Genomic DNA, 23,390 nt, shown 5'->3' on the forward strand with positions numbered 1-23,390 from the left:
CCTCTTGATAAAAAGTCTGAAACCTGCAATTCAAGTTTTATGAAATGAGGCTTAAGCAAAAGCTACTCAACCCAAAGCTTAAAGACTTATCCCAGCTATGTGGGACAGAGGACACCTCTGCTCACCGAGCAGTGCAGGGTCAGGATCCAGCACTAAGCACATTCCATAGATCTGTTTGTCAACAGAGCCGGTGTTGCCTTTAGCTTCCTGCGAAACTCGTGGGAAAGCCAGGCTGCTAAGCTCACTTTGCAAACGCATGTTGTGTTGCATGGAGCACTAAGCTCCTACAAGTATACTAGATGCTAAAAAAACAAATGGAAATGTGTTGCATTCTCGAAGAACATCAGGATAGTAGCTTTGAGAAATGCAAGTTGGAGACCAGAAGTTTTTTGCAGATCCTGTTACCAGCAATGGAAATGATGGATTTACAAGTCTGCCAATTCAGAAGGAAACGCTCTTGGAAGAGGAAGCGATCCCAGCAAGTATATCCAGATGAGGATGAAGACCACCTGGCAGAAAAAAAACCATGTCCAGCAGGTCCAGCCAAAGCAATGGTTCATGGTGCAAAGTAGCACCAGCAGGACAAGCAGAAATGAATCCCCTGCAGCTATGTTAGCATGATGCTGAGGCCAAATTAAATCAATCCTGCCTTGCAGCTGGGCTAATGTGGTTGTACAGCTCATTTTGATCGACACAAAGTTCTCCATGCACCACTGCACTCTGCCATTTGGTAGCCTCTTGGACTTCTCCAGCATGGAGTGACACTGTGCTGCATCTCTCTTGCTTTAGCACCAAGATGGCCCCAAATGCACACACTGTTCAAGAAGGTGGCAAAGCAACTCAGGCATGGACAACGCAGGTCTGCCACCTACAACACTCTGGACTAAACAATTTCAAGGTGGGAAAGACATCGGTTTTGTTTAGTCAGGTAAGGCAGAAAAAGATGAAAGAATGGAAAAGACACAAAGACGACAATAAAACAGAGATGGGAAGAACTTACAGAACAAAGGGATGGGGCAGAGCTCTGGACCTGACGTCAAGAAGCTTGAAGCCAAGAAACAGGATTAAAGGATCTGCAAAGGAGGACAGTGCAATCTACAACTGAAGATGTTGTTGGTGACATTTTGCACAAGGAAGCAGGACATTAGGAAACCATAAGATAACAGCTGCTTTAATTACAAGCATAGACAGCATTGTTGTGGTTAAGGCGGAGTATGTTGTGGAAGGAGGTTAAACAAGAGGTAAAGGAGACTTCCCATAACTGCAGCAAAAACTCAACAACCCAATTACCAATGTTAAAACAAGAGAGGGAACAAGGGCAGGAAGGCATCTGTTGTGTGGAAGGTGAGAAGGGGGTTCCTCATGGTACGCAGACAGATGCCTCACCAAAATCAAACAGCAGGTCTGACACAGACATTGCAAATAATTCCTGCAGTGAAGCCTTGCTGGACAAGAAGCAAGAACACAGCCTCCGGTCTCTGCCACCCAGCCTGGAGACCCACGCTCTTCCATATCCATTGGCTGGAGTCTTGCAGGTGAACTGTGGTCAGTTGAGTTTTTTAGTTGTTTAACACTGTCTCTCTTTTTGACAGCACAACTGGGCTCCAGAGCAGAGCAGCAGAGATTTATCCTCACTTGACTTCTTCTGTCTTTAAACACATTTTTCAAATACAGTTGAGGTGCTACAAAAACAAGGCAAAACACCATGACAGCTGGATCCTCCACCAGTCTCATGCAAAAGCAACATCTAGGAGGGCTTTTTCCCATTGCTTCTGGGGAGCAGGGAGGGTAGCTTCCTGCTCCCCCAAAGCCAGCATGTTTCCCCCAGTCTTTGGAACTGGTATGAGTAAGAAGAGACAACTGGAACAAGACGATCAAGGCGTTGCTGATAGCGAAGCCACAGCAATGGTAATAACCATCCAGCGTTCATCGGTCAACACAGCGCAGGCATAAAGCTACCTTGCAGCAACACCCTCAAGAAGAGAGGCTTTACAAAGAGCAAAACGTGGACAAAACCCCGCTATAAGGCTCTGTGCAGTGGCGGGGGTGGATCCTAGGCTCGGGCTAGTTAGGGACTATCTGTTGGAAAAGACTGGCCACCTAGAAGAAAGCATTCAGAGGAGTGATACCCTGCCATTGGAACAGCCTCAGCACACAGAAAACACTCATGAAAGAAGAAAAGATTTGCAGCCAACGCAACAGTGGGAAAGTCTTCCTAACTTCTCCCAGGGGCGTTACAGCTACCACTGCCAGGCCCACTTCGAGAAGGATGGAAGCACCGAGCTTGAATAAAAGCTGCCTTCCAGGCCTGTTTATCTTACGTGGAGCAAAAGCCAACGGAACAGCTTGCACTTTGATTTTGAAAAATACGGAGTTTGGGGCAAGACACGGAGCACTTTATCAAGAAAAAGCAAGTGGAAAGAAGGTCCCTTCCTGTCAGTCAACCAACTATAACCTTCTCAACATGGGCAGAAATCAACATCATCTGAAAACACACTCAGAAGGGATACAAACAGCAAAGGAGAGGTCACACAGTCCTTTGTGAGAAATATTTTCCCATGGCACCTCTAAACAAAAATGGAAAAAGACTAAAAAATAATAAAATTACTATTTTTTTCCTTTTCAGGCACCCAAGTGAAAGAATGTGCAGCCAGGCCTCAGCTCCAAGGACACAAGCAGTAGAAACTTGCTTTGATCAGGAGTATTTTAGCTGCAGGTTTTTATTAAGAGTTTGCAGGAACAACCCGGAAAACTGAAATCAGGTATTTTAATCTGTTTCAGCGTTTAAGAGTTTTTTAGCTTCTCATTTGTTGGCAGTCACTAAAACATGTCAATTTGTGACTTAAAATTTAGCCTCTCCTCTAAGTTTGGTAAAACTTTCTCAGCCAAGAGCACGGGTTACATCGATACGCATTTAACAAAGAACTCAATCGGCATTTTTACTTTTTCTTTAGAAAACAGCGGCAGACATTTGGTATTTAATAATTTGTAAAACCTGATTATATAGCTGGTATAAAGCTATATATGGATGGGAATTGGAATTTAATTAAAATGTTTTCATTAAATGCAATCTTCAGTGCACTGGATTCATAAAGAAGACAAGTAAGATAATTGGAACATTTTATATATGAAGCTCATGTATTAAACACTTGAAACACCTATCTGTACCTAGTGAAATAAGCTGATTATTTCTGCCTCCTGTTCCCTCCAAAACTTTGCAGGTAGCAGATCTTAGCCTCGTATCCAGGTGTGTTTTTTTTTAGTCAGTGGAATAAGAAAAAGACTCTGCTGCTTTTTAAAATCTCCATTAATAAACTATTTAATAGATTTTTTTTTTTTTAAATTTCAGACTCTCCCTACACCTGCAGATGATGACCTTGATGTCAGCACTTCCCTGTACACTTGCCCAGGCACCAGGTACATCACCAGCAACTTCTGTCTCTGCAATGCTGGGACATCGCTTTGCAGTAGCAAAGATATATCCCTCCAACGTATTTTTATTTCATGGTATAACAGACTAGTGCATTAAAGATTTAGCATTTTGAATTTAACATAAGAGGTTTCACTTGTCTGATTTATAAACATCGTCGTCCCCCCCCCCCAGTTTATTTTGATGTAGGTTATAAAGAATGGGACTTAGAATACTCAACAACCAAGCTTTCCACAGATAAATTTTAATTGTGCATGTGCACTGGGGCTGAAATAGAACTATTTAAAAATAAAACACAAATAAAAACCCAAACATGAGTTTAGGACCCAAGTAATAATTATCCCCCCAAACCCCGATCCCTCTGGGTTTGCCTGCCTCTTAGTCACAAACACTCGATGGACAAAAGGCGGTTTCTCTTGCTCTCAGCGCTGAAGAGCCCGCACAGGTACCACAGGGAATAGCAAAACAGATTTCATTCTTCCTCAAGGACCTGGAGCTGAATAGCCACTTAAGCCCTGCCCGCAGCCTCCGCTCCTGGCGCGGGAGGAGGAGGAGGCAGGAGAGCACGGCTTGGCTCGCCTATCCCGGTTGAGACTTCATGGCCACAAGGAGAGAAAAGAAACCAAGCAACTGGGCTGGACCACCATTAAAAATGCCCCAAACCCCAAAATGGGCACTTCGGTTGTAACTAACTGCTGCCCTTCGCATCAAATGGGACTTCAGCATCACGCAACTTCAGTGTTCCAGAGAGCTGTGATTTCTCAGGCTAGGAGCAGGCAGGCAGCATCCTCACCACCCAACACATGCATTGACCACCACTTCTACTCGATACACCCTCACACCCAGCTAGGGACTTCTACCATTTATTTACCTCTTTTCACCCCACTTTTAATTATTTTATCAAAATAGCACAAGTTGAAGAGGGGATGGTCCAGTCTGGTTAAGGAGCAGTGAGGATTTTGGCTAAGGGGAGCTGGCCTTTGTGCCCTCTTGCATATGTTCTCCTGGACTGGACATGCCCAGTAAGGACACCACCTCTCTAGGGTAATATTAACTCTTTACCTGTCCCCTTGGTAAATATGGGCCTGTGAATGTCGCCACCATGTGTAAAAGGCGTCTTGCGTGCCATCCCTTGTGTCCTGGGGCCATGCCACCTTGGCTCCTCTTGCTGGGAGGATCAAGCTGCCCCTGAGGCGAGATGCCCCGGGATGGGAGCAGGGACCTTGGTGGGAAGAGCGACCCAACAGGGCTCATCAGGGGAGCAAGGAACGGGACTTCCCGACCTCAAACCTCATGCGCTTCTGGACGCCTACCACCACGCTGGAGCAGAGCCTGCCTGCAGCAGCACCTTCCCAAGAAAGTTTGGCAATTAAATCCAACGCCTCCATGCCAAGCTATTCCACAGCAGTTCAACGAGTGAAACAACTCATGACAGATTGATTAAACGCATATGCGGCTGCGCTCCTTTAATAAATACCACCTTGTACTCACAACTTTCTAAATAGCAAGTTGTAAAAACTGAGCTTCCAGCCATTGAAAATGAGAATTTCTCTCCTGGTGTCTTTGCAAGCAGAAAGGGTACCTTAGTTAGACCCATTATTTGAGTCGCAATCCTTAGAAAATAGGTGCACCTTTATCCCAGGCGCCTGTAATAACTGGTGCCTATTTCCACCAGCCAAAAAAAAACAACCCCAACCCTCAGTAGGAACCGACTTTAGCTATTTAAATGTTTTATAAGTTTTTTTTTTTTTGTAATTGCAGAAACTTTTCCTAATCTGACATTTGTTAAAACCCCTTATTAGAAATTATGCAGCCGCAGAAAAAAAAAAAAAAAAAAGAAAGAAAAAAATAGAATAAAATATGAAATAAAATAAAAATGAGCTGGCTTCACAATTACCAAGTCAGCCCATGCAGCCCTTCGCTATTGTACGGAGTGGCATAAACCCCCCGGCGGCCTATCAGCTCCCTGGCAGGCAGGGGGCTGTGCTATTCAAAGCGAGAGATACAAGCTGCAGGGCAAAAACCTGGCAGCTCCCATCTGACCCCCCAATCCCCGGCTGGTGACAGCTCCAAGCTCCATGGCAAATTAGCCCTTCTCACATTACAATTGCAGGAGACAGATTCCATTAGCGGTATCTGAAATTGAGTGGAGAGCTGCTCCGTTATCAGACTTGACTCATAAGCGCCGCTATTAATCAGAGCTATGATAGCATTTATATATTTCAAGCTATCTGCCGCCGCTGTGATATTCTGCTACAAAGGGTTGATGGGACTTAGGGAAGGGAACAATGGAGCTTTCTGGGAAAAGCAGAGTAAATCAAGAAAGTCTGTGACTTCCGCACATTCTGAAGGGATTGCGGTTTACATAAATTTTCTCCCAATTGGAGATTGAGCTCTTCCTCATCTTACACATGGGATTTAGTTGTCACTCAATGGTAACAGCTGTGAAAAGGTGAAGCGGCCCACCGCTCAGAATATTGCCTCCGCTTTTAAAGCAATTAACCCATGAACAGGAGGATACCTGGTGATATCAAAGGGATTAAGCCAGGCAGTGCATTATTAACATTTCCTTGAACTAATTCTAACTCTGACTAGCTGTCAAAAAAGACTCTTCAGTCTTAAAAAAAAAAAAAAAAAAAAAGGAAAAAAAGAAGAGTTTTTTTGCCCTTCTTCCCCCACCCCCCCCACCCCCCGCCTTCAAAACGGAGCAGAGTTATTGCAGCCTAATGTGTCTACTTTAGAGCAAAATGCAAATGAACAGATTTGGTAATGTCGTCAAACAGACTGAACTCACTGCTGGTTTATTACAGGGACACAGGGGAAAAAAAAATTACATATCTCTCTCTCTCTATGTATATATATATCTAAAGATCAATTAGCCACGGTAGATACTCTTCTACAAGCAAATGAATACTTGAGTACCTTTCCTCCTCTCCCCCCCTAAAACTTCCCAACTAAGTGTTACTAAGCACAGCTGCTTTTGAAACAGCCAAGATCTTCAAGCTGTGCTACAACGGCTATAATCTACAATAATCTGCAATCTGGAAAAATCCAAATGCACCCTGTAAGGAGATTCCTCCTTCCCCAAAGCCCAACATTTTCATTTCCCGCAGTGGCTGTGCGGGCACTGGCATGCCGGGCAGGAGCGCTCCTCTCTCATCCCTCCATCTGCCCCAAAAAAGGGGTTAAAGCAGGGACGACTCCTGCTCCAGCACACCCAGTACCCCAGGGACACGGAGTATTTCCCCACCTGTCGCAGGCAGCAGGCAACTTTTCCCAGCACCCATTAATTTTAAGGAAGCATCAGCCATGAGGGCCCCCGGAGATGGCCATGAAGGTGACCCAGCCTCCTGGTGCTCCAATGCTCCCGTCCTTCCAGGGACCTTCCTATGAGAGCTGCAAGACCCACATCACTGCAGCAAGAAACCTCAGAACCATCAGAATGGTCAAGTGCCATTTCCAAAACATTTTGATGATTTCAAAATGATCAAATAATTTTGGTGATTTCATTACATGACATGCCTAATGCTCCTTTTTGTTGGCAGTGGCAGAAGAGTTGGCTCCAGTTCTCATATACTTCCAAAGTGTGTTGCTTGGAAGGTTTGGGGGGCAGGAGATATATATATATTAAAAAATATATAAATATATATATATAAATATACATGTATTAACTCAAAACTTAACATGACACCCAGTACAGCAAACCAAAGAGGTGTGAACTGCTTAATTCAGTGCAACATTTCCCCCATTTTCAAAAACCCCATGTGCAACTCGGCCAGAATAAAGCCGGCAAAAAACTTACCAGGAGTACTTGGGCAATGACTCCTTCTACTCTGCTACTGCCCCTGCACTAAATTAGCTTTGCATATTTAGGTACAGCAAAACAGCCAAGCTACAAAAGGTATATGCTGGGAAAAAAAAAAAAAAAAGCACTTAAAGCAGGGGAAAGCATCCCGTTTCTCTTTACAACAGGGAATGCAAAGAATGCATCGTCTGTGCAGAGAAAATGACACTTTGGCAATCACATTATAAGAAGATAATTGGTTTACTTTGTGAACGTGCTATGCTTTGCCTCCCACAGTAAAACAAATAAATAGTTGTTTAAAGAAACAATCCTATAGCCGCACTTGCTGCGTCCTGAAAACATAAAGCAGCTCCCCCCTCTTTCAAAGCAAAGATGAATTATTTGCCTCAGTTATAAGCAGTCCAAGAAAACTCCTTGTAAATGCCATTTTACGATAATTACAAGCAATTTATTAAGACTGTGGAGGGGGAAAAAAACCCCACCAAATTTGAAAACTAATTCAAAGGAGTAAACCGTGCGTTCGGCGATAGTCTGGATTACTGACAAAAGGGCTTTTTGCATCAGTGAGGTTCGACATAACTTTCTTTTAAGAAGCACAATCCAGGCTTAAAAAATAAAATAAAATAATGAATAATACAATATAATAAAATGAATAAACGAACAGGGTTGCTTCCTATTGACCCCAGTGGTGCCGGCACGGAGCATCCCACCAGCCATCACCTGGCAGAGGAGAAATCTGTTTAAGGAATAAATTCGATCCTAATCCCACACACGCTGTAACATCCCAAACACCACCCACCCACAGAGGGAACCGCGACTCTTTCCTTAAGCAGTAAAGGAAATCATCCGGACCTGCCACAGAATAAACTCAGGAAATGCCTCTTAAACAAAAAAAAGTGTCAATGGGGAAAAAAAATAAGGGAGAGATTTACTGTACGGAGATGCTGGGAGGCACAGAAAAAAACCCTGCAAGGGTAAACAGCAACGCTGCCCGGCTGGTGGGGAGAAAAGAAAGGTTTTAGAGGTTAAGTTCAGGTCAGACAACAAATGAAATTGTAACAACCCAACTGACATTGTATAATGTCTTCTTCCACTCGATCAATAGGGCAGCGTCAGCCCCATTACCATAGAGATGGCTTCCTCCCCGCTGAAGGGTGGCTATTGTTTGAGGAGAGAGATTTGCCACTTGAACCGTGTTGCTCCCGAAGGATGTGTACTTCATCAATTATTTGTATTCCTAACATCTACATATTTTCATATTAACATACACATTTCGTGCAGCAAGAGGAGCAGGTGCTTATTTTTCCTCTGGTACCTCGCAGGGGTCACCCTATCAGCTCAATTTTAATTAAAACACAAAAATGCGGGAAGATTTGATAGACCGGTTTAGATCCTTTGTGAGTACGGACAAGCCCCGTTAAAACCAAAGCGCATCGTCTTCAGATAGTTACAGCCTTTGCGCAGAAGGTGCCAGCAAACACTTCCCAAAAGGGGTTTGGTTTTTTTTTTCAGAAGTAGATGGAAATAGGAAGGAATTTTTTTTTTTAAAAAATTAACATCGTAAAAAATAAATAAATTTTAAGGTGCTTATAAGGAAAAATAAACCATAGTAATTTGGACATCAAACTGACCCACAATACCTTACAATTAATTTTAAAAAAAATAAAAATCAATTGCTGCTAGGCTAAATAATTGATCCTGTCAGTGCCGAGCATCTATGAAATGATTTTCTGTAAGTCCTAATAGTTTCTATCATCTCTCGGTTCCAGGTCTTCCGTTCTTTCATGCAAGTTTTAAATTTGACAGAAGCAACCTCTTGCAAATCCCATTAGACAACAACAAAAAGAATTAAACCTCTAGAAGTGTAAAAATAATTCCCAAATTTAGCCTGTCATTTCTCTCCTGTATTCTTATTTCTCTAAAGCGACGTTCCCACGATTTCATACGCGCAAAACAGGCACGGAAGGAACTGCCACACTGCAGTTAAAACTAAAAAGCGGGGCAGATCTTCACAGTAATGGTAATAACAGCAATAACTGTAATTAAAAAAAAAATAAAATCGGAACTCAATATTCAAAACCTGTAGCAGCTCCTTGCAGGAGTTTTTCATATAATCAAAGCAAGTTGTGCTCTGACGCTGCGCGTGGCACTGTGCACGGGAGGGCAGCGCCGCTTCCAGTCCCCCAAATAAGCTGTAAAATACAGGATATTCAATTAAATAGCGCCAACTTAATTACATGTATTACCTAACAGTAAAAGCCATCACCTTAAATGCCTGTAGAAATATTTAGGAATTACTTAAGTGATTCCAGTAAGTCTGCTTTGGAGCTGATGCACTGCTACGTGAAAGGGGATGTGCAAAAAGCAACTCCTCTGCAGCAGAGGAAGATGCACCCAGACAGACGGGCCCCACGGAGCAAAGTTTAAGTGAGCTCAGGGCTCTCGGGCTGTGCAGGACCTGACCCCCTCCCCCCCGCCTATTTATTCCTGCTTTTATTTCTAGGTTGCTCTCACTCTCTGGGAAGGTTTCCCCAAGGGGCGATGCAGCTCTGGGAATGGGTGGGAGAGAAGGGCTTTTGTCAAAAAAATCGTGGCAAGGAAGTGCCCCATCTCATCCCAAAGCACCCCGATACATTTCAGATTTCACTGTTTGCAGCCTCAAAACGTGCCCTATTTTCCCTGCAAAAGAACATCAGAAATTGTTTGTACGGGTTGCGATAATCCTCTCAAATATGGGTCAGGCTGAGGTTAAGAGCAGCCAGAACTTGCACATCAAAGACGAGCAGAGTTAACAAAACCCCCGACCACGTGTGCATCCCGATTGTTCTCTTTTCTCCCAAGGTTAGAGGTCTGGAGAAAACGGATGGGCTCCAGCCGGTCCCCCCCCCCCCCAGACGGCAGCACCTACGCCGGGGGAAGGCGGCCAGCACCGATGCTCACCCTGGTCCTTGGGTACCACCGGCAGGCAACTGCCCATCCGCCTCCGCCGGGAGCTGCAATTAAACCAAGTTCACGGTTTCCCGATAGGTGAAGCTCATCCTGTTAATTTAAACAGACCATCTGCATCTTTCGAGAACGACAAACTTCATTAGTTCTGGTTAGTTAAACCGAGCGGTGATTTGTGATAATGAGCCTGAACAACCTGTCACGTCTGTGTAAGGGAAAGGGCGCACTTTTTATTATTACTATTATTATTATTTAACAGAAAGAAAGAAAAAATAAAAGAGGAACCTTTTGTGCAGGAAAGAAGGTCAAATTCAGATTAAACCGCTGTTAGGTTAATCAGAGGAACTAATTACAGCTGGAAAGGGAGAAACGCTAGCCCGAAGGCCAGAGGGGAACAGAGGGAGCCTTTGGAAATGTCCCGAGCCAACAGGGATGCGCCCTGCCAGCATCACGCCAACGAAAAAACACCCCCAAGGACTTTACCTGAAAACCGTGTAAAAAAGCAAAGAGGCGGCAGCTGCTCCCAACAAGCCGCAGAGGAGATTGACCCGGTAGGCGGGGGAGCCGATGGGCAGCAGCCCCGTCGCCACTTTGGCCAGCAGCGTGAACAAGGGGTAGCCAGGAGGGTGGGCGACCTACGGACAGATCGATACAGGGCTTGAAAAGGGGTGAAATTCTATGAAATCAAAAGGAGAGCAGGCACGCCGGGGTCCAGCGGCAGGAGCCGGGGGATCTCCCAGCGGCACCGCTCCCCAACTCATCCTTTCCTACCGACTGGAACTCTGCAAATATTTTTTCCTTAGTGGATTTGGCTCCACGCCTCACCCATGATAATGAGGCGGCGAGAAAAGGAGGTGCCACGTTTCATTAGCGTGCCTTAAAGGGCTCCTTGTTTGGGTTCACAGTATATTAGGGTCATTCAAAAGGCTGTTGTGTGGTGTTTTTTTTCTTTTTTCTTTTTTTTTTTTTTGATAAAAACAGCAGCTTCTCAACTATTTTATTGGTTAGCAAGTTGAAAGACCACACTGCTATCGGATTACCACCGCGCTGACAGTCCTAAGGTCTTGCCTAAAGGGATCATGCACCATAATAAAGTTTATTAAATAATAAAACTTATTAAAATTGTTAACCCGATTTATTTTATTCTCCCCAGCTTATACAAAATTTGGGTTGATAATAAGCCAGCTACTGTATATACAGTAAAGCCTTTGCTTTATAATTTAGTTTAATTGGATTTAAAACTTGAAGTAAATTGTCGCGTGCTGTACTTATAAGTTAGTAAAAACTGTGGTTTGAAAATAAATTAATCTACTTTACTCCATGCTTAATTAAACTTCCTTAATTCCTAAAACTGTTAATGAGAGCATTGATTAAACAATAAAACTAATACTTACTCCAAGCTCATATGCGGCTGTGATCAGCTCCCCTGTGAAAAAATAATGTAAAACCAATAATTACTATTAGGAAATGACACTCCTCCAAAGTTTTCAAAATCCAAATGCTTGCATTGGGGTTTTGCATTAATTTGACTGGATAAAACTGTAAATCTGTAGAGATTTAACAGCATGAAATTTTCTAAGAATATTTTCTCCCTCTGATGTCATTGCACAAAATATCTTTTGTATGTTTTCGCGAGACTTTTATGAACAGATAAGTGAAAGTATAGGTAGGCGCGAGTAAAGAATGGACAGAAACATTAAAAATGCAGACATCTGTGCGTGTGCATTTTTAATTTAAAACCAATCGATTGGATAACTTTCAAGCCCTACAGTTTGCAACGCTTAAGCTGCATTGTCTCTTAAACAACCTGGTTGCCTCTCATTAAAATAACAACCACAGCTTTATAGTTTTAAAGGGAAAATATAACCACCGGTCGTGCAAATCTGCATCCATCTATTTGGGAATGCTGCTCTCCCTTGACGTTAAAGCAATTCTTGCAGCATCTGCTTCACAAGTAACTCTTTTACCTGTCAGTGAACGCTGCATTCAGCAGCCGCTCCCATTGAAACACCATTTAGGTTTTGCATTTCATTTGTATTTTACGCTAGGACAAATCACTGCCACAAAAGGATCCACGTTAATGTAACAGTTAATAATATTTCGCCCTGTTAGAGCGCTTGACACTGAAGCATTTCGCAATGCTCCTGAACGGTGTCTATTAAATATATTCAATAGGCACAACACATTCAGGGACGAACCAAGGAGCGACAAAATTAAAAGTTACGCCTGGTTTTCCTTCTTTCCCTCAACTTTTCTGATCCAGTTTTGCAGAGTCTGGTCTTACTGGTCCTTGCCAAGTGCCAAGGTCATGGTAGCTTTGTCCTATCATTAGAAGGCAAAGACGTAAAACGAAGGGCGCTGTTGGCTTTAAATGCTGAATTAACAATATTTTAAATTTTGCACGTAATTACAACCTTACTATCCAACGCAAAAGAGGAGGATTATACAAATGGCACCTTTAAATATTGACATTATGGTAAACAATGTATTTTAAAAGGAAGATGCAAGTCAACCCACTTCTGCTGTAAAATCACAGCTATCGCCCTGCATGATGCCCAGGGGACAGCCCTGCGGCTTTCTGCACAAAAGCCTCTCAGATGTGGATTTTACGGCACTTACAAATGCAGCTATTTTTATTGCTACTCTTTTTTAGGCAAATTTCATCCTATTGCAAGACAGCCCTGAAAAAGCAGATGCAATAGGAAAACCATCCATCCCAAACTGAGCCTTTTAGTGTTCAGCAGCTCCAATGTTTCCAGGGCACGGTGAGGCTGGGAAGCAAGTGATCCCCCTGCACGCAGCCAAAGATGCTGCTAATAAAGAAACCCGAAATTCGGCATTGCTGGGGTTCCCCAGCGCCCCAGCACGTGTTACTCTGTGCAGCGGCTGACGGTGGATGCCCATTGCATCACGGGGATGCTGCTCCCGAGCCACGCATGGCTTCACCTGCACTCCAGTCCTTCTGGGATACAGCAATGTGTGTACTTCAAATGGCTGAAGATTAAGTTCATGCACATTGCTACGATATTGGTTCATATCACGGGCAAGAATAACCCCAGAGCAATACAAACACAAACCAACCAGAAAGCTGAAAAAAAACAACCCAAAACCGCTGACCCAACCAAAAAAACCCTGGTGGATACCATTGCCAAGCTTTGAAAGCCAGCAGCACAACTCTGCCTCATAAGAATGGAGGGAAAAAAAATAAGAAAACCTGCCCAAATAAGCTCCCAGGCTGCAGGCCTTTTGAACTCCACTGGGAAAACCAAAAGGAGCGCATAACTTCAATCACTTCAGGTAGGGTAAATTCTCCACCTCCCACCCACATACCTGAGCATCACTTACAGCCTCTATGGACTACGTCAGTGTGGAGTACTACTATTAAATGACAAAACACAGAGAGGAAGACTACAGCAGACACAAACTTGATTTCAAAGTATTTCTCAGGAGAGAAAACGACCTGCGGCATCTTCAGACACCAGCTGAAATTGAAGAGTTTATTCCTGCATAATCATGGTGTAAATATGTTTCTGGCTGTCTGGCTTGACTCCCCAGTAAAGGTGTTCAGGCAAGGGGCCCAGCGCTGCCTGAAAACCGATTTATCCCCAACAAGGTTGGGAGCTGATGTCTGAAACATCAGAGGGAAAGTTTGGGGTTTTTCTTTTAACTTGAGTTTATTTGATCCCTTTTTAAGCTGTTTTAACATCTGTGGAGGTTTCCGAATTAGAATTCATTCTCTCGTTCTTTATTATAACGCTAAGTAACACAAGAAAGCTCCCAATGAAAATACCTATTGCCTTTTACATTTTCGGATTACTGCAAACTTCAGGAACAATTAAAAATATACAGATAGCTTTAAAAAAAGAATAAATAAAATAATAGGCTCCCTGCCTGAAAGCAGATACAGCAAATCCTTAAGCAGCTCTTTACTCACACAAGTAGCTTCAGTGCTTTTGATGGCACAAGTTTGAGCTCTGTGCTCAGGCACGGGCAAGTTAATCACCTTGAGCGGGGCCGTGCAGAGACCTTCCAGGGGACTCCAGCCAGGCGGCAGTGCTAAAGCATCCCATGGGCTGCTGGGCCCATGGGAAGCCAGGGGAATGACCCCAAAAAGTCTTAACACAGCACGATGGGGTGGCTGCTGACTGGGATGGGCACGAAAGGGCAGCGGGGATGAGCCCATCTCTGTTCAGCTCCGGTAAACACATGCAACTCAGGCAGCAGATTTAGAAGAAAATGCAAAAATAAAGTAAATTTAAAAAATAGGAGAGGCAGAGAGTGAGGTCATAGTGCTAGCTGGGGGACACTGTCCTGACAGATTTCCTCCAATACAATAAAGTACCCAGTCTCCCTGTCCGGCCTTTCCTGGGGCACCTCTCTGCTGCACCCGTTCACAGCTCACAGCCACTCAGTGTCCTGATACCTCTGACAATAGTTATTAGCAGAGGAGCGATGCACACTGCACTTGTGTATGTGCATTTCTATACACACAGCTGCTGTGCTAGGAAGAACCAGGGTGCCTTTGGAAATTAGGGAAAGAGCAATCCCCCTCCTGCCTCCAAAATGGGATAAAATAACCACAATAACCCAGCACAGTGGGGTGAACCCATGCTTGTGCTGCTGGGCCATTCGCTGCATCTACCGGGATAATTCACATCAAGCAAGGTACGAATCCCAACATTGATTCATCACCTCATCAGGAGAGCCTGCATCCCGCTCCGTAAAGGGTGCTAATGGTTATTTACATCCCGGAGGCAAAACCCAAGCTCAAGTACAATTAAAAACCAGGTTTCTGAAGCTTCGTGAAGTATGAACAGCTTGGAGCACAGGCACCCTGCACAGTCATAGGCACGTGTTTCCCATCAGGGAGTACTTTAAAAGACAAAATGGTAGTAATTGTAAATATATCGATCATGTATTAACTGATAGAACCAGAAGAAGCAAAGCCAGTCCTTTCACAGACTGGGGAGCAGATGCACAAGCTGTCAGGGCGCACACTGGCCAGCCTAGCCAGGGCACACTTGCACCCCTCATCTGCAGCATGGGGTGCAAGCTCTATGGAGGTGGTGTTTAAAAAGAAATCCTTTTAATACAGCTCTGACAACAGGGTCCCTCTGATCCAAACATGGGAACAGGGAAAATGGACAACACAAGGTTGCACCTCTGGGAGCCAGCTAACCAGGATGAGCTTGGTGTAATGCAAATACAGCTCCCTCCTGTTATCTTCAAATCAAATAACCCTCACTCGGATCACTGCTCAACTTTACATTTGTGTGCAAAGAGCCACAGTGAGTACGTACATGCTGCCTTACACCTAGCTAGACAAAACCATCCTGCTTTTACCAAGTAGCACCGTATTCCGTGTAACTTTAACCAAAACCAAGAGCAAACTTTAAGGGGTTGTAGTCAAAATACGTATTTCTTTCTCCACGCATACTGAAGCTGTAAAATACCTGCATACATTAAAAGCACATTTATCTATAAGGAATTAGATCCAAAGGCAGCGATGGCCAAGAGGCACTGTTAAACAGGCCCACTCAACGCCCTTCTGGGATACAAAGGAAGGAAAGTACGCTCGGTACCTACTCCACAAAAAAAAAAACAACAAACCAACCCAAAAAAAACCAAAAAAAACCCCCATCCCCTGAGAAAATCCAAGCCCCCCTATCTGCAAATCACAGCTGTACACATGCTGCAAAAGCAAGACATTTTTAAAGACCAGATAAAACCAGGAAAACCGCAGAAGGATCCAAGAGGAGAATTTTGTCCTGCCTGGTGGGATTGGCAGAGTGAAACACAAAACATTGGATAGTTTGACGCTGCTGAGCTGCCCTTCCAGACAGGCTGATCCAGAGATTTTACTGCTGCACTGGCTGTGTGGCTGCACAGGCCAGAGAACGCAATGGTCTGAGCAGCAATACCACATCTGGCTGGACAGCACATCTGCCTTCTGACACCACCAGCCATCTCCCAGGGCCCCCAACTAAACCCTTCGCTGAAAGGCCCAAACACAGGCAAACTATTTACTGCAAAGCAAACAGACTGGGGAGAGGATCAGGCCAACATGGGGTGACCAGCCCCAAGGGGGAACCACACCACATGGACCCCAAGGGGACAAGCTGCAAGGTGTGACTGCGATGCAGCAGGCTCAGTGGGGTGAGCACCCAATGAGGGGAATGACAATGCCCCAGCCCCGAGGGTGTGCACCCCAATACAGGGTGTCCACAATGCACCAGTCTGTGGGGCAAGTGCCCCCATGGAGGATCAAATGCACCAGCCCCAAAGGGGTGAGCACCCACCAGTGACTGCAAGGCACCAGCGCCTATGGGGGGCTTCAACCCTGCGGGGTGAGCAGCCCTCTGGGGCGACAGCAATGCACCAGCCCCTATGAGGTGAGCAACCATAAGGGGTGACTGCAACCATACAGGGCGACAGCAATGCACCAGCCCTTCTGGGGTGACAGCAATGCACCAGGCCCTCTGGGGTGAGCAACGCTATGGGGTGACAGCAGCCTCTACGGGGTGACAGCGACGCACCAGCCCCCATGGGATGAGCATCCTTATATAGGGAACTGCAATGAGCCTGTAAGGGCACAACCCCCCGCCCCCGAAGGGTGACCGCGATGCACCAGCCCCCACGGGCCCAGGGTCCCTACGGTGCCGCCTCCCCGGTGGGGTGACTCCAAACCCCGGCCCCACTGGGCGCCCCGCCGCCCCTCCCCCGCTCGCGGGCGGGCTGGCGGCGCTGGGTACATTACCCGCATCCCCGCCAGGCAGGGCGGGCGGCAGCGTGACCGTGTAGAGAGCCGCCACGGCAGCACCCAGCGCCCCGGCAACACCGCCCGCCCCGGCCCCGATCCCGGCCCCCGCTCCCATGTGCGCCGCCGCGCCCGCGCTTCCGGGTTCAACACCGAGGGGCGGCCGGGCTGTGCCACTCCACCGCCTCGCGGGGGGAGCAGCCCCGCCCCGCCCGCCTCCCCGCTCCCCTCGGGGCCGCCTCCCGGGCGCTCCCGTCATCAGCTGCGCTCCGATAGGGAACAGGCAGGGCTGAGGCCCCGTGGGGCGAGTCAGCGCGGTCTCCCGCCCTCTTGCTCTTCCTCGCCCCTCCCGGCCGAGAGGAGTTGGTGTAGCCGGAGAGGGCGGGGCGGAGGAGCGTGGCCCGGGGTGAGGGCGGCCGGGCGGGACCACCGCGCCGGGCGGGGCGGCGCGGGGCGGGGCGGGGCGAAATCACCGCGGAGCCGGCGCGGCGTGGGGGGAGCGCCCGGGCGCGTCGCCTCAGCGGGACCTGTCGCCACGGCCACCCGGTCCCCGGCGGTGTTGGTGGCTGAGCAGGACCCCCGCCCTGTCCCGGGCCGGGCGCGCTGAAGAGGGGACACGGTGGGGCCGGCCGCGCAGGGAGGGGACGGTGCCGTGGTGCCCGTGGGCCACAGGCCGGGTCTGGGCCTGGGCCTGGGCCGGGGCCTGGGCTGGGCCCGAGGCCTTCTGAACCACCAACTTTATAATGTATTTTCCCTGCCCTGCTCCCAGCCCAGCTCGGCGCCTCCTGCCCGCCGCTCTCGGCCCCGCGGGGCCAGACCAGCGGCTGCTGCGGCAGCGGGGGCCCGGGGGGCGGTGGCTGGCTGGGGTGCGAGGCCCCAGGCCCCAGACCGTGGGCTGCGGCGCCGCGCTCCGACTCCCTCATAGCCTCACGGAGCCCTGTGGCACCGCGCAGATAATGAAGACTTAGACCCAGAACGGGGTGACACGAGATGCTGGTGAGGAAAAGGATTGAAGGTGTCAGCGTATAGAATATTAAAAGCAGTGATTCCTGCTGCGGGAGTTGTTAAGGAAGGCAAATAGCATCCTGAGACCTATCGATAGAAGACTAAAACACATCCATGGAAATCATTATGGGATTGTACAAAAGAGCGGTGAGGCCATACCTGGAGAATTGAGACAGATTAAAGAGAGGCTTTTGAATACAAATGAAAAAGGTATAGAAGAGGGTAACGAGGATAATAAACAGCCTTATGGATTAGATCTAAGTGGAGACGTTAGTAAATTAGGTTTGCATTTATTAAAAAAAAGAACAGGATTAAGGGTTGACACGACTGAAAAACTGCACATCGTGTTCTGGGGACTGGAGAAGCTGGTGCCGAAGGGCCCTTTTGAAACAGCTGGCACGAAACCCCCAAAAGGGCACAAGCCGAAACCAAGAAAGGTATTAAGGAATTCAGGGAAGGTCTTTGTACCCGCTCCAGCCAGTAGGTACAGCAAAAGAAGCTGATGTTGCGACTCACTCAGAAGTTAATTGGGTTGCTTTAAGAAACTGGTATTTGAGGGTATAAACACCAGCTGAATAACAGCTGGGGCAACGTGGCTGCCTTCCATCCAGAAGGCAACCGCTTGGCTCTGTGGTGACCAAGTGAGTTTCAATATACTCAACTTGTTGGCAGGTTTCTGCTGTTATTGGCTGAGGTTCATCAGGGAGAAGAAAAAGATACGTTGCAATCCTCCGCCAGCCATTGTCACTATGGTAATGAGAGGGGTCATTGTTCCCGCACCCGTTGGGGCTGCTAAAATGTAATTTTAACAGCGAAGTGTGCAGTCAGTGTGTGAAAGCAGGCTGGTGGCGAGGCTTTTTATCCCAAGCGCGGCTTTTTTCTTCGTGGTATTTTTCTTTCTTTGTATTTAACTTGGAAAAGGCATCCAAAGACAAATGTTAACTGTGACTGATTACAATTATATTGATGGGGGAGGTAGCAATTTAAAAGCAAATATCGAAATGTGGAAGAATGGCTGGTAATAATATGGTAAGGACAAACTGTTCTTTAATTGTCCTGCAAGTTGTTTTATATCTTTGTCATGTAGAAACTGGAACTTTTAGGGTGCCAGTGACATAGTACTTTGCGGTAATATGGCAGGGCCGGCTCACAACAGCCTTTATCTTACTGAATAACTACCACCGTTTCAAAGGCCAGGATTATATGCACACTTTTTGTCGGCAGAGACGCTTTGGAGAGTGCATTTACATTTTTCTTCTGTAAGCAGAAGTCATGAGATTTGACTCCCCCTTCTTCACCAGGCATGACCCAGGGGTCTGACCAAGACAAGAAGGACATGCGGATCCTCTTTTTTTTGTTTCATCAGAGCTGGGCAGATAATATTCGACTGTTTTCACTCATGCTCTGTAAGTTGAGAGTTGTCCAATCTCGAAGTTAGAATCACCTCGCCTCAGAGAATGCCCAGTGACTCTCTGGGCTTTATCAAAGCCTTGAGGGTGGGTTCAACAGCAATAAAAAAAAATTATTGCTTAGAAAAAAACCCACACTAGGGCAAGTGGAAAGCATTTGAAAGATGGCCTTGTCCTACACATATCTACTTATTTTTAAAATATCTCTGGAACTTGTAGCACGAGAGCATACTCTAGTGGCAACTGAGCAAAGAAAGTGCTCGTGGTTTGTGCAGTGTCTTGACGGTGAGACACCTCCCACCTTTCAACAGGAGGCTTATTCTTTCCTCTCTCCTCTGGCTCCACGCTCCGCGCTCAGCCGGACAGGAAATACCCAAGGCAGGCAGAGAAAATAAACAGGAACTTCTAAAGTAATTTTCAATACACAGCTTGAGAACGTATCTCCCCAAAATGACTGTGTACTTAGACCGTTGTCTTTTTACCAGGCTCTATTGCAGATTTTCTCCTGAGAGACACAGTTTAGAGGAGGCAGGAGATAGGAAAAGAGAGAATAATACTTAAAGCAAACTCTGTTCACCCATGGCAGTGTCATTACAAACTTGAATGAGCACAGTTATTGCAAATAAATAAAAACAATAGACCAGAACCAGTTTTACATAAGAAAATACTGAAATACTGTTCAATTAGTCCTAAGCTTTAGTTAAACCTTTTCTTTTGCCCATCAGGTGATAAGGTTAATACCGAAAGCACTCAACTGCTGTACTTGTGTAACAACAGTCAGCATCCATTTAATGAACTTTACATGTATACACATTTAGCAAAGCTTCAATATTGTCAGCACTGGGGTGGTGCAGAATTTTAATGGCAAAGGAGCCAGCCCAGTCTTCATCATAAATGATATCCCTGTGTAAGGAAAGCAGATTGTCATGGGGACCATTAACAATACAAATGAGCACCACTTCTATATTTAAATAAGAACTTTGGCAGTATTTCCACTGATGATATGTGCCTGCCTGCAAAGCACGGAAAGGAAGCACTGCTTTTATTTGTTCTTAAGTGGCCTGAATCAGCTGCATTTTATGACTTCTTGGGGTTGGGTTTTTTGGGGGGGATGGGGGAGACCAGGCTCATATCACACATTTATAGCAACATGACTGCAGTTGCTAGTGCAGAGAGAACTTCCAAGTGGAATAAAAACACACTTGTCCAGCAAGTGTCTCTCCATCCCTGGTCATAGGGCTCTCACTGCCCCATTCTGCAAGTGCACATGTTCAGTATGCTCAGTATTGTTGAAGTGAGCAGCAGTGGCCTCTGGCTGGACCCAGCTGGGCTGCGAGTGTGGCCCAGGATGGGCTGGGAGAATGTGAGGGGCTCAGATCTGTGGGGAAACAGACTTGGTTCCACCACTCACAGGACAGATTGCTCATTATTTCAAAAAGCAGTTTCGTTTTTCCCCTAAGTAAGAAAATAGGCTGAGTTAATTTCCCCGTGCAGACCTTGTTTCCCACGATTTTGCAACTTTGTAAGGCAGGCTTTATCGTCTTGCAGAAGACCTCCAGTCCCTGCCTCTGCCAGTCTTAGCAGCCTTCCAGCTGGTTTTCGGACACACTGAGCTGTCACAGGTCCCATTCATCTCAACTGGTTTTCCCAGAACTCTGACAATCAGCTTTATGTTTTCACACCTGATTTCCTTGAACTGATATTATTTATTTACCCGCATGCCTTACTGGCAGACTGCACAGGGACTCCACAATCGTGTTGACCATGTTCTCATGAGTGCAGCTGATACACCACATGAGGGCCCCGTTCCCTTCAACCCCAGACCGCTGAATTAGTCTGTGATTAGTATTTGCGAGAAGGGAACACTTTTTAGCACTGCAAAACACACTGAAATGCTTTTCATCCTTCTTTTAATTACAGGTGTAGGACATCAATTGCCATCTTGTGATTTGGTGGCCAAACTGACAGCCTGGCCCAACAAATGCCCAAACACAGCAAGTAGCTGAAGACCTGCAACAGCAAGCGGTGCTTCAGGGGTCTCCTGTGGTTCAAACTCTCCTTTCTTCACCTATGTTTGTGGTTCCAGTGAAACTGAGCAGGTAACTCATTTAAGTAAGAATTTTTCACATTACATCCAGTCCTGTCTGTTTCATTCCCATTTATTATTTTTGATCATTTTGTACCATCTGAGGGTCATGCTGAAGAAATATGCAGAAAGGATGAGTGTCAAGCAGGACAAGAATTACACCCTCCAAAATCACTCTCTTTACCTGGCTTTACCAGTATCTTCCTACCTGACCCTGCTGTATCTTCATTGTGTTCTTGTGTTGAACAAATCCCTGGTGATGCTACTGGTGGTTAAGCTACCATAGGTTATGTTTTATTCTAGTTGGAAATTGGTGGAGCTCCAGAGTAAGGTCAAAAATTTGTGTTCTCCCAAAAGGTTGTTGTATTAGTCTCATTATGGTATGATTACAGTAGGAGGCTTTTCTCCTCCAAAGTGTTTTGCAGAGATGAGTTTACTGACCAGGACTGTGATGTGTTTATGTGGCCAAAATTAACTTGTGAAGATGCAGGTAGTGTAGAATAGCAGGAGAGAAAGTGATGTAAGATGCATTTCAGCCAAGGACTCCCATCTTTTCATCAGTAGACTGCTCCACAAAGAGGAGTTTCATGTCCCATTGCCAGGCATGTGCCTCCTAGGAGGAAGGCAGAGAAAAGCATTATATATAGGCAGGGCTAAGACTGTGCTTATAACCAGTCTCTGGAGGCATATAGCCCTGCCTGCTCCTACGGTTGCAAGTTAGATCTGTTGCAGCTTTGAACTCCAGGAAGACAATGCTGCTAAACCTTCATGAGAAGGGGCTTGCAAGGAACTCCCGTTTTCCCCATATACAAGCAGCCCTGCTGATTTGAGGTCTGTTAGGGATGTGTCAGTATGCAGGACACATACTGGGATAGCTGATGTTACCTGGAGACCTTTTCTGTAATAAATCCAAATTTTGGAGAGGGGAGAGATGGAGAGTTAGCCCATGGACAGGATTTTGAGTTTGTTAGGCTGAGTGGAGTGGTTTGCTTTTCCTAAGCTTATGAGGGGAAGATGTCTTACTCAGGCCCCTTAGTCCTTGCTCCAGTGGGTGGCAGTCCTAGAGACTGTATTTTTATTACACAGGAGCAACATACAGTAATTTTCCTCTTACATTCTTAGTAATGGCTGAAGCATAAGTCTCCCATAAAATTCAGGCTGGGACAGTAGGATTCTCCATAGCTCAAAAAAATAAGCCTTTGCCAAACCTCACCCGTGTTTCCTTCAGTGTGCTGGTGGCTGAGAGATGTATGTCCGACCTCAGCAGCTACCTGTCTGTGGGTGACAGCAGCATTCACAGAGCTTGGAACGACCCGTACCCTCTGTATGTGGTCTTCCAGGCAAAGCTCCTGAATGTGTTCTGTCCACTTGTTTCAAGGTCTGTATAGGTCCTGCAGTTGTTCTCCTTAGAGGTGCAGAAGCACAAAAACAGAATAAAGATATTTTGGCTCCATCTCCATTTCCTGTAGAAGGCCAGGCTAGGAAACAGATTAAATGGATTACATTAAATCCAGATTAAATCCTGGCGTATACCCAGACCTGACTTGCCCATTCACATCACCACTTGTTCAGCACCCGTGTGGTCAGAGCATTGCATGGGGAGTCCACATTCCAGCTAGCTGCCTTGTGGAAGATGTTGTAGGAAGGACCCTGAATTCCTCTGCTGGACCTCAGCTGTGGGATGTGGCTCCCAACAAGGAGCCGTGGCCCAACAGCAAAAGACCAGATGAGGGAACCACAATCTGCCCAAGCTGTCTACATCACAAGTAAGGGCACAACTGAGCACATGTTAAAACACAGTCCAAACCCAGGTCTATCCTGGTTGTGCCCCAAAACTTGCTTCAAGCTTGCATCTAAACATCAGCTGGTAACCTTATAGGATGGCCATAAGGTGATCTGGGGTGTGGGCCCAGGTTCAAATACAGCCTAGTTCACAGGTGCTGTCAGGGCTT

The 23,390-nt window shown here is 46.2% G+C and overlaps 1 protein-coding gene across 2 annotated transcripts in view; it reads right to left on the reverse strand.

The window, feature by feature from the left end:
• The window catches only part of TMEM260 (transmembrane protein 260), a 34,904-nt gene extending 17,841 nt beyond the window's left edge, over positions 1-17,063 (reverse strand). The window contains exons 1-3 of one of the 2 annotated variants that reach the window (XM_040601504.1): positions 16,939-17,063; positions 11,576-11,607; positions 10,665-10,816 (exon numbers count right to left, since the gene is read on the reverse strand). In XM_040601504.1, coding sequence (XP_040457438.1) covers positions 10,665-10,816; positions 11,576-11,607; positions 16,939-17,056 — 302 coding nt within the window. In that variant the 5' untranslated portion in view covers positions 17,057-17,063. The remainder of the gene's footprint in view (positions 1-10,664; positions 10,817-11,575; positions 11,608-16,938) is intronic. The other variant, XM_040601505.1, reaches the window with a different exon arrangement.
• Between the last annotated feature and the right edge of the window lie 6,327 nt (positions 17,064-23,390).

This window comes from Falco naumanni, chromosome 7 (genome assembly GCF_017639655.2).
Source record: "Falco naumanni isolate bFalNau1 chromosome 7, bFalNau1.pat, whole genome shotgun sequence".
In the NCBI taxonomy this organism is placed as follows: Eukaryota; Metazoa; Chordata; class Aves; order Falconiformes; family Falconidae; genus Falco; species Falco naumanni.